We start from the raw sequence: 15,539 nt of genomic DNA, 5'->3' as shown, positions 1-15,539 counted from the left end.
ATCAGGAAATGGGCTTCCCTTTTCACTCTTCTTCCTGAGAAGTTTCAAGATACCACTGTTGGTCGTTTTGATGTAACTTAGGATTTAATTTTCGGCCTATTTCCTCTTTTGTCTGCTTGTCCCACCCCACAATCCCTGTTCAGGACTTGTTTCTAGTTGGAAACAGTTCAGGGTCGGCTGTGGCCGTTTGGTTTTAATTGGAAACTGCCTCTTTAAATTTCGAGGAGATCTGTGCAGATGCGTAGTAGAAACCTCCGAGGGTGGGGCTGGGGTGCCCACTAGCTCAGGCACACCTATAGTCACCAGAATGGAGGTGCACAGACAGCAAGGGACCAGTGAACAGCTACCCAAAGAGAAGAATGTCCACACCTTTATCTCAGTGGTTCTGCCAGGCGTCTGTGGCTGCTCCGATCTTTCCCCCACGTGGTCTCACCCCAGATGGCGGCTCTGGCGCAGCCGAGCATCCCGGACTAGAAAGCAATAGATTTCTTGCTTCTGCCACAAATTCCCCCAGCTGTGAGCCTTCCAGCCTTCTAAGTATTCCTTTATATGTGGTTCAGAGTTCTGGGACCATCCCCTGAGCCTGCTTAGTCGGGTATTCTATGTTGTTGTTGGTGGAGCTCTCTGCTATACATCCACCCGATCCGCCATCTTGTTTGTTCCTTTCCATCTTCTTTTGATGCTCTCCACATCATTCAGTAGTTTACACATCATTGTTGTTAGCAACAATATCATTCAATATTGCAACCTGAACCTTGAATTTTTTCTTTAGTTCTTTTAGCTTGAGAAATGCTGAGTGCATGGTCTTTCCTTTTGGTTTTCTAACTCCAGGTCTTTGTACATTTCATTATAATACTTTGTTTCCTTGAGCTGCCCTTTGACATATTCTGTTAAAACTCTTTGGCTTCCTCATTTCTTCCAATCACTTTTGTTTCTCTGCACTCAAGAGCAACTTTCAGTCTATTCTGACGTCCATTTTGTTCTTTCATTTTTTTAACCTTGCCTTTTTAGTGACATTTTGTTTTCTTCCTGTCTGATGTTCTTGATGCCATCCCACAACTCTTCTGTCTTCAATCATTAATATTTAATACATTAAATCTGTTCTTGACATGGTCTTTAAATTCAGGCGGGATTTGTTGTTGTTTAGTGCCATCAAGCGTTTCTGACTCATAGAGACCCTGTATAGGTTTTCCAAGGAGCAGCTGGTGAGTTTGAACCACTGACTTTGCAGTTTAAACCAGCCTTGCAGTCCGGTGCATTAACCCGCAGCACCACACCAGTATCCTACCAGGTGGGGTATAATCAAGGTCATATTTTGCCTCTTGCACTTGTATTCATTTTCTTTAGCTTCACCCTTAAACTTGGACATGAGCAGTTATGGTCAGTTCCATAGTCTGCCCCTGGCCTTGTTTTAGCTGATGATACTGAGCTTTGCCACCGTCTCTTGGTAGTTAGTTTGAATCCTGTGTGTATTTCACCTGGTGAGGTCATGTGAATAGTTATCTTTTAGTTGTTTAAAAAAAGTAGTTACAGTGAATAAGTCATTGGTCTTGCATACTTCTACATGCAATTTCAGCATTGTTTCTATCACCAAGGCCATGTTTTCCAACTACTGATCCTTCCTCTTTGTTTCCAACCTTCCCAATCCAATCACCAGTAATTATGGATGTATCTTGATTGCATGTTTGATCAGTTTCAGACTGAAGAAGCTGGTAGAATTCTTCAGTATCATCATCACTGACTTTAGTGGTTGGTACATAAATACGCATAGTAGAGGTAGTCACTGGTCTGTCTTCCCTGTAGGTGTGTGGCTACCACCACTCATCTGTCACTTTGTCACGCTCTGGTGGCCTACATGTTGCTGTGATGCTGGAAGCTATGCCACTGGTATTTTAAATACAAGCAGGGTCTATCTTTTGGGGTCTTATAAAAGTCACTTTTGATCATGTAGTAGTATGACATGGTTTTGACTCCTGTTCTTTTATTACCAAAATGTACCACATTATTTCCCCTATGGTATTAAGTAATATTAAATAATATTCATTATAAGGCATGCCATTTTTTAGAAACCCAAGATTATCCTCTTACTTAGCATATGTAATTATGTCAAGCATGTATCATTTTTCCGTGAGCATCATTTGAGAATAGGTTGCATAGTTAGGTTGACTTCCTTGTGGTGGTGACTGTGTGCTGTAGAGTCATTTCTGACTCATAGTGACCCACCCTGTACAGGATTTCCGAGGCTATAAATCCTTGTGGGAGCAGAAAACCTCATCTTTTCCCCATAGGCTATATGGTGGATTCAAACAGCTCAACCTTGGTGATTAGCAGCCCAACTTGTAACTCACGATGCTGCTGAGGCTGGCTTCCTAGAGCTGGCATTTCTGCACTAAAGGGGATGCATGTTCGGTGACTGTTCCACCTTGTTCTTGTTGAGAATTGGCTTCTTCCCCCAGGAGGTCACTCTTCCTACCTCTCAAAGGAGCAGGGTCCCCTCCCTCATAAAAAAGGGCCTGCTGTCCACTCTTGAAGTGATGTTTAGCTCTCTCCCCAGACTTCCCTTTGGTTCCAGAATTTTGTCCTGTGTGCCAGAGTCTTTACCATTTGTAAGAGTCCTTATTACAGAATTCGGAGTGTGTTACAGCTGCAGTAAACACACACAAGAAGTGTCTAGGCAAAAAGAACAAGTCGTTGGGTGGGTGGGATTCTGGGTTCTTTGTTTTCCTAATTTTTGTAATATTTTTTCATTTCTTTATGATTGAAAAAGAGAGGGGGCATCTTCTAAATTGATTTGAATAAATGGGTAAAACCGCCCCGGCCTTTCAAGCTGAGCTTGGTGAGCCAGAATTGATTTTATTCATGTCCAGGTCTTGATTGGGAGACTCAGCTGTGTGTGGCACTCTGCAGATAGACCGGGGGTAGGGGGATACTGTGAACATCTGTAACATATAAACGACTTCTAGTAAAGTTAGTCTGGCCTTTTTGTGGTTCAACCTAAAAAGCACCCCGCCCTCCCCCCTCCCCCCCCCACACGTTGAAAAGTAATAACTCTAAGGTTTCCACAGTGATGTTTTGGAACCTTCAGTTTTTAGACATGAATGATATATGATATGGGTTGGCTTGTAGAACTCTGCTGTCTGCTGTGGAAGCCACTAGCCACATGTGGTTACTTAAATGTATACAAATTAAAATTAAATAAAGTGAAAAGCTTACCATTTGTAACTGTGGAGATACAAAATATCTGTACGATCACAGAACATTCTATTGGACAGTGCTGTTCTAGAGGAAAATACTTTTTTTCCATGTTAACAGGCAGAAATAGTGATCCAAGGAATTTAAATAGTGTATATTTTATAGTTCTTATTTGCAAATTGCAAAAGAATCTCAGATTAGAATGAGAGACTTATCAGTCCTTACAGATGAAAATGTTTGGGGTGTCCTCAGGCCACCCTACCCTAGACCTGCTGTGCATGAGTCCTGAACTGTGTTCCCTTTTCAACATTCCCTACTTACATCCGTCAAGTTCATTTGAAAATACGGCATATCATGTATCCAGGCAGTGATCCTTTTTTAGTGGGAGAAAGCCACACTGCTTTGTCGTTGGCCATAAAGGGTTGAGCAGGTAGGTTATCTGCACCATGGAAAAGAACCCGGCTGGACCTATAGTGAGAAAAGCAAGCGGAGACCTTTGCTGACATGGCCTGTTTTTCCCCTGTAGGAGAACTGCGGCACATCACCAAGCTGAAGCCCTGGAGCCTCTTTGATGTACTTGTGGAAAAGTATGGTTGGCCCCATGAAGATGCTGCACAGTTTACAGATTTCCTGATCCCGATGTTAGAAATGGTTCCAGAAAAACGAGCCTCAGCTGGCGAATGCCTTCGGCATCCTTGGTTGAATTCTTAGCAGATTCTACAGATAGAGCATTCTGAGCTAGCAAATGTTTTCCAGTACATTGGACCTAAACGGTGACTGTCATTCTTTAACAGGATCACAAGTGAGCTGGCTTCGTCCTCAGACCTTTATTGTGCTTTGAGGTACTGTTGTCTGACATTTTGCTTTTTGTGCGCTGTGATCCTGGGGAAGGGTAGTCTTCTGTCTTCGGCTAAGTAGTGTACTGACCCACTTTCTTCTGGAAACAATAACATGTCTCTAAGCATTGTTTCTTGTGTTGTGTGACATTCAAATGTCATTTTTTTTTTTTTTTGAACGAAAAATACTTTCCCCCTTGTGTTTTGGCAGGTTTTGTAACTATTTATGAAGAAATATTTTAGCTGAGTACTATATAATTTACAATCCTAAGAACTTATCAAGTTGAAATTAAGAAATAGCAAGGAAATGTACTATTTTATCTTCTGGCAAAGGGATATCATTCCTGTATTATAGTCTATGTAAATGCACCCTGTAAATGTTAATTTCCATTAAATATGGGATGGGGACTCAAATTTCAGAAAAGCTACCAAGTTTTGAGTGCTTTGTAGCTGAAGTTGCATGTAGCCGACTTTAACTGCTCCAAGAAGTTGTGCAAACTTTTCATTCCATAACAGATATTTTACATTGGATTTTAAACAGTGTCTCTGGTTTACAGGATTTCATTCCCTAACTGGCACTTTAAAGGAAGAAAAGACATGCTTCTCATTCTAAAATACACATAATAGTTTAGCACTCCCATTTGTATTTTTGCATATTTTTCAAAGTACTTTTAAAGAAAAAGAGCTATTTCCCTTAAAAAATGTGACAGCCCAGAATCATGTGGTATTGCTTCCTCCAAGCACTGTAAGTTGGACTATACACAGATTAAATTGGACAGTAGAAGTGTGCTCAGTGTTTGGAATGACAATAACTTGTTTTTGGTAGTTATGTGGGGGGTAGGCATGAGTGTCTAAAACACGTGTGGTGTATACAGTTTGCAGCTCGGTGAGAAGAGAAACTCCTACCGTTTTGGAGCTAACAGTGATCCCAGTCATTCCAGAGGCAGTTTATATATCACTACAACACATTTTAATAGCCTTTTCAATGTCTTACCACAAATTGGAGTAAAGAAAATGATTCTCCCTTTGCAGGTTGTACACTTTTGCTTAAGCGATTCCTTAAATTTAATTGTAGAATCCAGGACACAAACCTTAGTAGTCATACAATTTTGGAAGGTAATTTGCAGAGGTCTGCTTAACCTCTTTTAGAAGTCAATGGGATGAATGTAAAGATTTTTTTTTTTAACTTTTTCATTAAGGTGCCTCATTTTTTCTTGACTTTTGTCCATTAAAATTTATCCATATGCCTTTGCAATAACTAGATTGTGAAAAGATACCAAGTGTTGTAACAATAATCCATTGTTTTGAGGTGCTTGCAGTTGTCTTAAAAATTAAAGTTTTTTTTTTTTTTTCTTCCTCCCGAGACATTTTCTTGGTTATTGGCCTGTATTTGAAGTGATAGAATTAAAAAACACTTGATATTATTTTAGTATAGTATAACCAAAATCAAAAGGAAACAAAGTTCTTATTGCTGGGAATGTAGTTGTATAACATGCAGACAAGTGTTTTATAAGGAAGTCGGTTTTTAAGGACAGATTGTGTTCAGAAAAGATGCTGCTGTATGTAGAATTCATTAAGTAGAATTTGAGTAATCCTTTTTCATCCATGTTTCTTAAAAAAAACCATATCCATTGCATTCTGTTTGAGCATCTGTGCAAAATTATTTTGGGGGAGTGGGGAATAACTGCTCCCCCAAAAGACAACAAAACCTCTTGTGAAACTAGCACTGCATTGCATATGGCTGTGAGGTAGTACATGAGTTCATGTAGACGTATTTTAAGAAGTGCACATGCTAAATTGTTCTAATCAGACTGTGGGTGGCTATAGACCATCTAGTGATACCATCCACAATTTCCACAGAAAGCACAGAATGCATTTGTGTCTTCCCTAAGTGTATGCTAATCTTTACCAGGGCGACAACACACTTGAATAAAATTTGTTGAGTGCAGTTTGGGGCACATGCTAGAAAATAAACTATATTATTATGAACTTTTTAAAAGGTTTTGTCCATGTGATTAAAAAAGCACAAACAAAGCCACATTAGTTAATAATACATATACAGACCGCTCTAGGAGTGTATGTTTGTGTCAGGAACAATGTCGTTTTTGCAGGTTCTTGGTAGCTTGATTAACTCATTTAAGCTCAATGAGACTCACTGATTATGCAAAGCCTTAGACTAGCCAGCCATTTGTTTTCCTTTCTCTAGTTCATGTAATGTTTTCATGGAGGATGATTGTAGTAAATTTAAAAGCTTCTTGTTTAGCAAGTGGCAGACAGTTGCTCAAAGGCAGAGAAAAAGTGTCAACTTTAGAGATGAAAAGTTACGCAACCACCTGTTGGCCTGACATTAGTAATAACTTGCTGCTTTTGCATGTATTGGAGCCAGACATAACCGGTTAATAGGAACAGTAGGGCCGCTGTTTCTACCAGAGTAAAAATACTGCAATTTGTGTCTTACATTTTTCTCCCATTGCTTTTTTTCTATAAATGTGATGAAATTCTTATACAGGATAATAATATTTGAGTCCTGGTGTGGTGCTGTAGGATAAACAGTGGACTCCTAACCAAAAGGAGCCCTGGTGTGGCACGGTGTGTTAATGCATTGGACAGCAGTCAGTTTGAACCACAAGGTCGGTGTTTCAAGCTCACCACTCCTCAGAAACTCTCTCAGGGTTACTGTGAGTCAGAACCGACTCGACGGCACTTAACAGTAGCAACTAACCACAAGGTTGGTGGTGTAAACCCACCAGCTACTCCACGGAACCCATATGTATAGGGTTGCTATGAGTTGAAACTGACTTCATGGCACTGAACAGCATTTCCTCATCAAGGAGTTCAAAGAATTACTAAAAAGCATCTGTATTGTTCTAATAGGATAAGAAGTTTGAGGAATTAAAAATCCTTACAAGGAAGTGAATATTGATATTTCACCATGCCTGTTAACTGTTACATGTTTGAAAGTATCTGAAGATGGATGGTGTGAAGCCAGTTTTCAGAAAAACGCTTCTTTAGTAAGTATAAGTAGAATTTGGTTTCACAAGTAAAGGATGGTGGAAAACTTGACCCAAGTTCTAAATCCTGAAATTTCTGGTTTAGGGCTGAGCCCCTAATAGCAGCTTTATTAATGTCTCCATCAGTAGCATTTTTCAAAAGGAAATGGAAGCTAGAAGTATAGTATGATTTAAGTTACTACCAAATCTTAGTCATTTATAGACTGCTTACTTTTTTCTCTAATGGTACAAAATAGTCGGTTTCCACTAACAGCGACCCTGCACAGGGTTTCTGAGGAGTGGCTGGTGAGCTTGAAGCGCTGGTTCAAGCTGACTGGGCAGTCCAGAGCATTAACTTGCAGCGCTACACCAGGATGCTGTGCTGCTGTGAAGCACCGTGGAGTCGATTCTGACCCATAGCGATCCTGTATAGGGTTTCCGAGGAGCAGCTGGTGAGCTTGAACTGCTGACCTTGCAGTTCAGATATGCTTAATTTGGGACGCCGGGCACTCCAGGATAAACACTGGACTATGAACCAAAAGTTCAGCGGTTCAAGACCCCCAGCATCAGTGCTGAAAAAAGATGAGACTTTATGTTCCCACAAATTATTTTACAGCTTCAGAATCCCTATACAAGGTCTCTATGAGTCAGAACCGACTTGACAGAACTTCATAACTACAACATGCTTAAATTGTCATCCTGAAAGTTAGAACACAAAGTCTGGGAAGCTTTTATGTTTTTCAAAATAATTAGCATTTTATATTTTAGTAATGTTGACTTGAGAGAGGACATTATTATTTCACCTGCAAGGTCTTAGGATGATGTCATTTTCCTTTAGTTTTATATATCCAAACTTAACTTTTTTTTTTTTTTTTTTTTAAAGAAAGAGATTGCTGTTACTGTTATATACCATCAACTCAGTCCCAACTCGTAGTGATCCATACAGGGTTTCCAAAACTGTAAATCTCTACAGGAGCAGAAACATCTTTATCCCATGGAATCGTTGGTAGACTCAACCTGGTACACTATGCAGTTAAAGCCCAATGCATAACCTACCACACCAGGGCCCCATAACAAAAGATAATCCCCTGGTAATTGTAAGTCAGTAATTTGAATCACTTGCTCTGTGTGAGAAAGATGAGGCTTTCTGCTCCCTTAAACATTGCTTGTTAACTGCTGCCAAGTTGGTTCTGCCTCATAGCGACCCTGGTTTCTGAGGAGTGGCTGGTAAGTTTGAACCTACACCATGCAGTTCAAACTGACCTTGCAGTCCATTGCTTTATCCTACAGCACTACACCAGACTTGGAAACCCACCCTATACGTGGTCTCTATGAGTAGGAACCGACTCAGTGGCACACAACTACCACCACCACTATAGCTAGATAGTATTAAGGTTTTTAAAGTCATTTAATTCCTCAGAGGGACATTTCGGTCATAATCTAAAATGAACAAATTAAAATTTCCTGTTTCCACGCAAGCTACTCCTTTCCCAGAAGTTTGTTACAAATTGTGGCGTGTATCAGGAGCCCTGGGGTGGCACTACAGGAGAAGGCACTGGACTGCGAAGTCAGTTTGAACTGCAAGATCAAGGTCGGCGGTTTAAACACACCAGCCGCTCCTCAGGTGACCTATACAGGGTCACTATGAGTCGAAATTGTCTTGATGGCACTTAACAAACTGTATCATGTGAAGTGCATTAACTATGTTGTTTGTGTAAATTTACAAAGCATAAATGTTAAAGTGCTATGGCTGTTGCTCCTATAAAATGACAAGTTAGGAACATTGTTATAGGTATAACCCCTTATTCTCCTGACACTTGCTGCCATTAAAGTGAGGTAGTTAGTTGCTACAGAATATCAAAGGCTCCTTACAAACTATATTTGAAATCTTTAACTTTTGTTACAATTGCAACTTAGAACCCAATCTCAGACGTTGTACAGGACAATTTGGTAAAACTGACATAATTGTGATTTATTAACATGAATTAAAATGCCCAACCAGTGCTTCAATGTGACAGTATATTTAAAATAAAAAAGAAATTAAAGGTCATATACTGTACTACTTTCACAAAGATCACATAGTTTTGCAAAAGACTTGTCATATGTACAATGCTATATATCAAATGAGAAAAGCTGCAAGCAGTTATATATGCAAAAGAAATGCAGTATTTACAGTTCATCAGGAGACATTAGAAATAATCTATACATTAAATTACATTTTGCTTGCAAATAACCGATAAAACAAAATGAGCCATGTCCACACCAAACTATAAAAATCTGTATTGCATTTTTAAAAATCTAAGATGCACCCACAGAACGGCTGACAGAAAAAAAAGTGACAATCCTCATAGTGCCATTACTTAGCTGTGTACTTAATGCATATGTATAAAATCATAGAGAAAACAGTCACTAAATGGGTTTAATGGCAACAATAAAATTTAAAGATCATGTGTAGCATCAAATCTACTGCCAGAAAAACAGCTGGAATGTTCACTTACAAAATAAAGATACCTAATACTGGCTTAACAGCACATTTTAAAAGGAATTTTTAAAAGCAAAAATGGGAAAAATACAATGAAAGAGCACTGGTGTTTTTTCTTTTGTTTTTATACAAAGTTTCATGTACAAGCTTTAAAAAGTACCTTAATAGGTACATATGAAATATACAGTTTATCTTACAGAACATTTTAAAAAATGTTTTTAAGAGTCCATTAATGCCACCCTGAACCATGGTAATTGTTCTGAAATGTTGGTGGCACTTGTGCTCTGTGAATTGGAATCTGTCCAGGCACTGGAGATGCCTGCTGAGGTCCTTGAACCCCGTGTGGCAGGGCCACAGAGCCAGGATGAGGACAGAACCCTGAAGCAGTAGGTGTTGGAATACTGTTTGGTCCTTGGGGCTGGAGATGAGGACCTGCGACTGGTAATGGACAATGAGGCCCTGTTCCAGAAGGCTGGTGTTGGGGTCCCGGTCCCAAAGTAGTATGATGTGTAGCTTGTGAGGGATATGGTGGTACAGCTGGATGAGCACTGGAAGGGAAGAGTGGAGGTCCTTGATGAGGTGGGTGGTGTAAGGCTTGAGCTGATGTGCTGTGATGCCCAGAAGCCAAAACACTGGAAGGAGGAGGAGGAGGAGGAGGTGGGGGTGCTGAATTTACAACATGCTGGTGTTGTGCTTGTAGACCTTGGAGTCCTGTGGAGGGGTGAGGGGGTGGGTGGTGATGAGGGGCAGGACCAGGAGGTGGAGGAGGTGGTGGTAAATGGTGTCCCGCAGTTTGAGAATGAATATGTGACCCAGGGGCCACAGCATGAACAGGCCCTACTACATGTGCTACAGAGTGTTGTTGATGGGAATTTGGCTGTTGGACAAGATGTGGTCCTGGAGCAGGTGGTGGTGGAGGAGGGGGTGGGACGCCAGCAGCAGAAGTCGGATGGTGAAGAGTAGGGTTCTGAGAGGACAAAAAATGCCCAGGAGTACCATGGTGTCCTGGAACTGTTTGCTGGCTTGTGCTGCCAGGAAGTGCTTGATTTGGTCCTGATGTAAACACAGTTTGTTGGGAAAGACTACCTTTGAGCTGACTGTAATTCTGAAAGTTTGCAGAGGGCTGCTGGTTTTGATAGTAAGATGAGGAAGGAGGTGGAGGGGGTGGAGGGGGTGGTGCCGTGCTGTTCAAACTTTGTTGGCTGAACTGACTGTATGGTGCTGAAGGTTGTCCTGAGGGTGTCTGTGGAAATAATGCTCCAGAATTGGCCTGCTGAGTATTGACTTGAAGGTTCTGTGCTGCTGGATAAAAATTTCTCTGAGGCTCTCGCTGAGGTGTTCCAACTTGAGGTGACTGTGAATGATGAGGCCTGTAGGGAGATCCTAACTGCTGTGAAGGAGGCTTTGGTGAGAGATAGCCATGCTGTACAGGTGTGTGAGGCGTTGAGGACTTGGGTGGATTTTCTACGTGAGGCGATGGAGGACAGTGCAGCTTCATTGGTGTAGAAGGCAGCTTTTGTGAAAGTTGCTCAGATGAACCGCGAAGATGTGGTTGAGGAGGATTTTTCAAAAGTGCTTGGGCATTACTTGCTAGCTGTTTTTGCTGGAGCTCTGTTTTTAGATGAACACCAGCCTCAGCTTCTGGTACTAAAACTGTTGCCTCCCAATGGGGATCTGGCTTTACAAGTATTTTCCCATGTGTCTGGGCAGGAACTACAGGTCCAGGGGAACCAGGCTATGAAAAGAAAACACACCATATTAACCTATGTATTTTATACAAATGTAAAATTTTATGTACCTTGTGGTTTAGTCTGATATTTAATGTTACCCAAATACTAATTTTTAAAATGGGGCAGAGAATAGAATATTTTTGAGAAGTCCAATTTGGTTTTTTTTTCCCTTTCTTTAGTTCAGTAAGTTTTTTTAGTTCCAGTAAGTTCTTGTAGTGAGCTTAAACTGAATTATTTTTTATTGAACTCACGTTACGAAAACAGTTAGTCTTGGAAATAATGCCTTTTTCCCCTTAGAGTGAGAAAACCTATTTTTGAGTTTACTTAAAGAACACCAAACCTAGTGATAAATTTGCATAGGTAATGAAACTTGCTCCCCAAAACTTTGGACTTTAAATACCCTTTTGCTTTCTTTACTATACACGATACTTAAATGTATATGGTCTTCTTCATCTTTAGTTGCCAAAGTGATATATATATCACATTAGATAATAATATCTTCATGTTCCAGGATGGACCTATCATTATTTTTTCGAAATGAATGTCACTGGACCTTAATTAGTTGTGGAAATATTTCATGAAAAATGTTTAAATTTCCTAGAAACCCTTTCACTAGAGGTGAAACTTTTAGAGAAAGTGTAAAACAAAATTGAAGGTCTGACAGAGAAAAAAGCACCTAGAAACCACAAACTGATACCTGCTACAGCAGAAGAATCTGTCTGCATTTTAACATCAACTTTTCTGAATGGTCATTTTCAAAGATGCAGTGTTACTATTACCTTGCTCATTTTTGAAGGACTTTTACAAGTCTTTTGAGAAATATCTGGGGATGGACATTCATTTGTAGTTGTGGGTTCTGGGTTTTCAGGATCTGGGTCTGTCAGACAGAAGAAATTCATATAAATAAACTACCACATGATAACATTTTGTCTTTATGAACACCACAAAGCAACTTAACATTGTATTCAAATCAACTTTCATAAAGGCTTCTTTCAAATTTAAAAAAGATGTTTAAAATTACAACCATGATAGGCCATCTGCTTACTGACCTTCCATAAGCTCACTGAAAGATGGGCCTGGGCCCTTAGGTTGCAACTGGGGAATGTGATTTGAATGAGATGAAGGTGAAGACTGAACATGACCAGGTGAACATGACATACACGGTGACTCTCCCCCTAGAGATGAAGCAGACCCAAAGAACATTAGAACAGCAAAGAACAAGGCTACAGAAGGGGGTTAGCTGGCTCCACTGTTAGCTGAGGGAAGAAGCTCACTTACCACTCTCTTTATCTTTTCGGTGGTCACTGAGAAGTAACGCTCTCTGATAACTTCTTTCTCGCACTTGTTCCACTGAAGTTGAGGCAGTCCTTCAAAGTAAAATCTATCATTAACTATAAGAAGCTAGTGTTTAGTGGTTAACATGTCCTTTCAGACTGCTCACACCAAGACTAAAGTGCTGGACTTGGAAAATACTTTGGTGTTAAAAGCTTTTAAACCAGATAATCCTTTTTTTAAAAAACAAAAACAACTGCCAGTACTAAGAGTCTTCTCCCCATTTATTTGAAGAACTCAGTCAAATTCAAATCCTTTAACTTCAGTAGTTTCTTGGTGAGAAGACAGGAGAGTTGAAGAATAGTATATTAGCATTCAGAATATCCCTTTAGTTTACCAAAGGTACCAAAATATACCTCCAACAAATTACTTTGTGTCAGAACTGTAGGGAAATTCTCAGGCTTTGTGTTGGCTACTAGCAAGTTCTCAGGAGTAAGGGGACAAAGTCAATGTGGCCTCCTGTTCTTTGCCAAGGTCAATCCTACATCTAACTTTTTAAATTTTGGTTGCTCTTTCAAGGTAACTGGAAAGGGTGTGTGTGTGTATGTCTCTATATATATAGAGAGAGACACACACATACACACATATATAAAGAAACAGCAAGTTCCTGACTGTGATAAAGGTTTTTGGAGGGGAATATGTGTGTGAGTAATATGAATAAATTACCAATGAGAAAACATAGTGGACCTTTAACAACACTAACGTATCAGCTGGTTTGAAGTCCTATCATCAAAGAGGATCTTTCAAATTATGGCTACACATCTTTATCTACTTAGCTTTGGAAGAAGAACAACAAATAGAAAGCTAGCTCATTAACAAAAGCTTATTTTTTCCAGGGTAGGACAATTTAAACCTTTATATATCGCCATTCAAAATCAGCTAATGAAAAACAAGATTCTGACTGAGTGATAAAGAAAATACAGACTACTTTAATTATAAGCTATATCGTTTGTACTTTTAAAGCTACCAATTAGATTTTAAAAATAGGTTTACCATTGAACTTCTGGTTCATTCTTCTCACTGGCAGAAGCTTCTTTAATAGGACAATTGTTGCTGGTTTCTTCAGAATTAGCATTATAAGCAGCAGCTGGTGTTGGTAAAGGTAGGCTAGCAGTGTTTTCTACCTGCTCCCCATTTTCACTACTGTTGACACACCCATCACCATTGTTCAAGTTTCCACTTGCATGAGGTGATACACTAACCAATGGAAAGTTTTCTGCCTTAGAGCCACTTTTCCTAGCTTCGCGTTGTCTCTTACGGTACTCTAATAGAGAAACCTTAAGCAAGAAAAAGAAAAGCAAATCTTTAATTTTTGTTAAATTTGTCAATCACTTTTTTATATAAAAAGAATTACTATATAAACATTAGGAAAATTATGTAAAATAATTCGATTCTGAACAAATAAAATAATTAACAATTATCAAATGCCTACAAATATGCAAGGCATTGTACTAAATGATTAATGTACATTATCTCATTTAATCCTCACAACAACCCTATAAAATAGGTATATTATCATCCCCATTTTACAGATGAGGAAATTGAGTAACTCACTCACTCAAGGTCACACAGCTGGTGAGTGTTGGAGCCGGGATTCGAACCTAGGTCTTACTTGAAAGCCCGTGCTCTTTCCACTATACTACATTGCTTCCCACAAAGTTGCCAACTGGACTCTGTTATAAAAATTAAAAGCACACATCACTAAAATTCTTAGACTTGCAAAGCAATAAGTCTATTAACAAATTAAATAAGTGTTGTAGTTTTCCTCCTTCCTCTGAAATAAGGCATTCTAATCAGATCAATATATCTGCCAACCAAATGGGTTAAATTTACAGAGGGGACTTAGTTGATAACAATATCACTTAGTAGATAATAACACTTATCTACTAATACAATTTTCAAAATATTCTTATATATCCATAGTCTAAAATCTATAGGTTATATGAATGATGAAAGAGGCATTTCTTCCATACAAGACTGCCTGTTCTATGTAAAATGAGGGTGAAAAGAAATTATTCAACTTTATTTGGTTGGGAGCCTATATTGTTTTAAGTTACTTGGTAAAATATATAGTTTAAAGTTACAGTGGCTTGGTAAAATAAATTACTTGAATTTTGGGTCTCTGAAACCATACTTCTTACAAGAATTTTCCATTATCATTAGAATTTTTTACTTTTTCTACAAACGTTTTCTAGTTAAGTAAACATTTGCAAAAGGTTTTACATATTTAACTTGAATAACTAAGAATGCCTTAACATAATACATATTACAGCTACTCATTGCCCATAGAAATATTTAAAAAAACAAAACAAAAAACACTATTAAAAAGACTATATAAATGGTTAAATTTGTAACCTTTTTCTTTTGTGGAGGGTTCTGGGGTGTGCAACTTCCGTCGATCAAACAGTCATTAACAGTCCGTCCAAAACCAGATATAAGCCCATCTTCTGAAGTACAAAACACAGCTGTTTCCATAAACATGCTTCTAGTATCATCTGGCATCAGGCACTTTGACTCACTTATTCGGAAGCCGCCTCCAACCTCCAACTGATGTGAGGGTGTCAGATCCCTCAAATTAGAGTTTACTGAGAAATTAACTCCTGTTCTGTCAGGACTCTTTCCCCAGGAAGAATATATTGTGCCCCGTCCAGAGTGAGTAGATTCCAGTTGGCTGTTAGACTCAGTCCTGTCATGTGAAGATGTTTCCATGCTTTTATGTAAGGCAGTCTGCTCGATTACATCGAGTCCCCTTTGAAGGTCTGCCACGGGTTCCTTTTCTCCAGGGCACTGCCTACTGACCTCAGTCCTACTCCTTGGGCTGGTATAACCAATAGTCTTTATTTCTTGCAGACCCAGTTCAGTTAAATTAGAATTTCTGAAAGGCCCCAATGTTAACATGGTTGAAGATCTATCATATCCCTGTTAATAAAAAAATTTTTAAAAATTACACAAATATCCACAAACACATTTTGACACT

General features: G+C 39.2%; 2 protein-coding genes across 3 annotated transcripts in view; one reads left to right on the top strand and one right to left on the bottom strand.

The window, feature by feature from the left end:
* Positions 1-5,385, top strand: part of SRPK2 (SRSF protein kinase 2) — a 304,605-nt gene extending 299,220 nt beyond the window's left edge. For both annotated transcript variants that reach the window (XM_006834377.1, XM_006834378.1), the window contains one exon: positions 3,719-5,385. In XM_006834377.1, coding sequence (XP_006834440.1) covers positions 3,719-3,903 — 185 coding nt within the window. In that variant the 3' untranslated portion in view covers positions 3,904-5,385. The remainder of the gene's footprint in view (positions 1-3,718) is intronic.
* Positions 5,386-8,969: 3,584 nt separating this feature from the next.
* Positions 8,970-15,539, bottom strand: part of KMT2E (lysine (K)-specific methyltransferase 2E) — an 85,961-nt gene continuing 79,391 nt past the window's right edge. Inside the window, exons 22-27 of the mRNA XM_006834376.1 lie at positions 14,918-15,481; positions 13,556-13,839; positions 12,509-12,597; positions 12,280-12,405; positions 12,010-12,107; positions 8,970-11,235 (exon numbers count right to left, since the gene is read on the bottom strand). Of these exons, the coding sequence (XP_006834439.1) occupies positions 9,730-11,235; positions 12,010-12,107; positions 12,280-12,405; positions 12,509-12,597; positions 13,556-13,839; positions 14,918-15,481 (2,667 nt within the window). The 3' untranslated portion in view covers positions 8,970-9,729. The remainder of the gene's footprint in view (positions 11,236-12,009; positions 12,108-12,279; positions 12,406-12,508; positions 12,598-13,555; positions 13,840-14,917; positions 15,482-15,539) is intronic.

This window comes from Chrysochloris asiatica, unplaced genomic scaffold (assembly GCF_000296735.1).
Source record: "Chrysochloris asiatica unplaced genomic scaffold, ChrAsi1.0 scaffold00010, whole genome shotgun sequence".
NCBI classification, from domain to species: domain Eukaryota; kingdom Metazoa; phylum Chordata; class Mammalia; order Afrosoricida; family Chrysochloridae; genus Chrysochloris; species Chrysochloris asiatica.
This window is presented reverse-complemented; position numbering and strand designations above follow the sequence as displayed.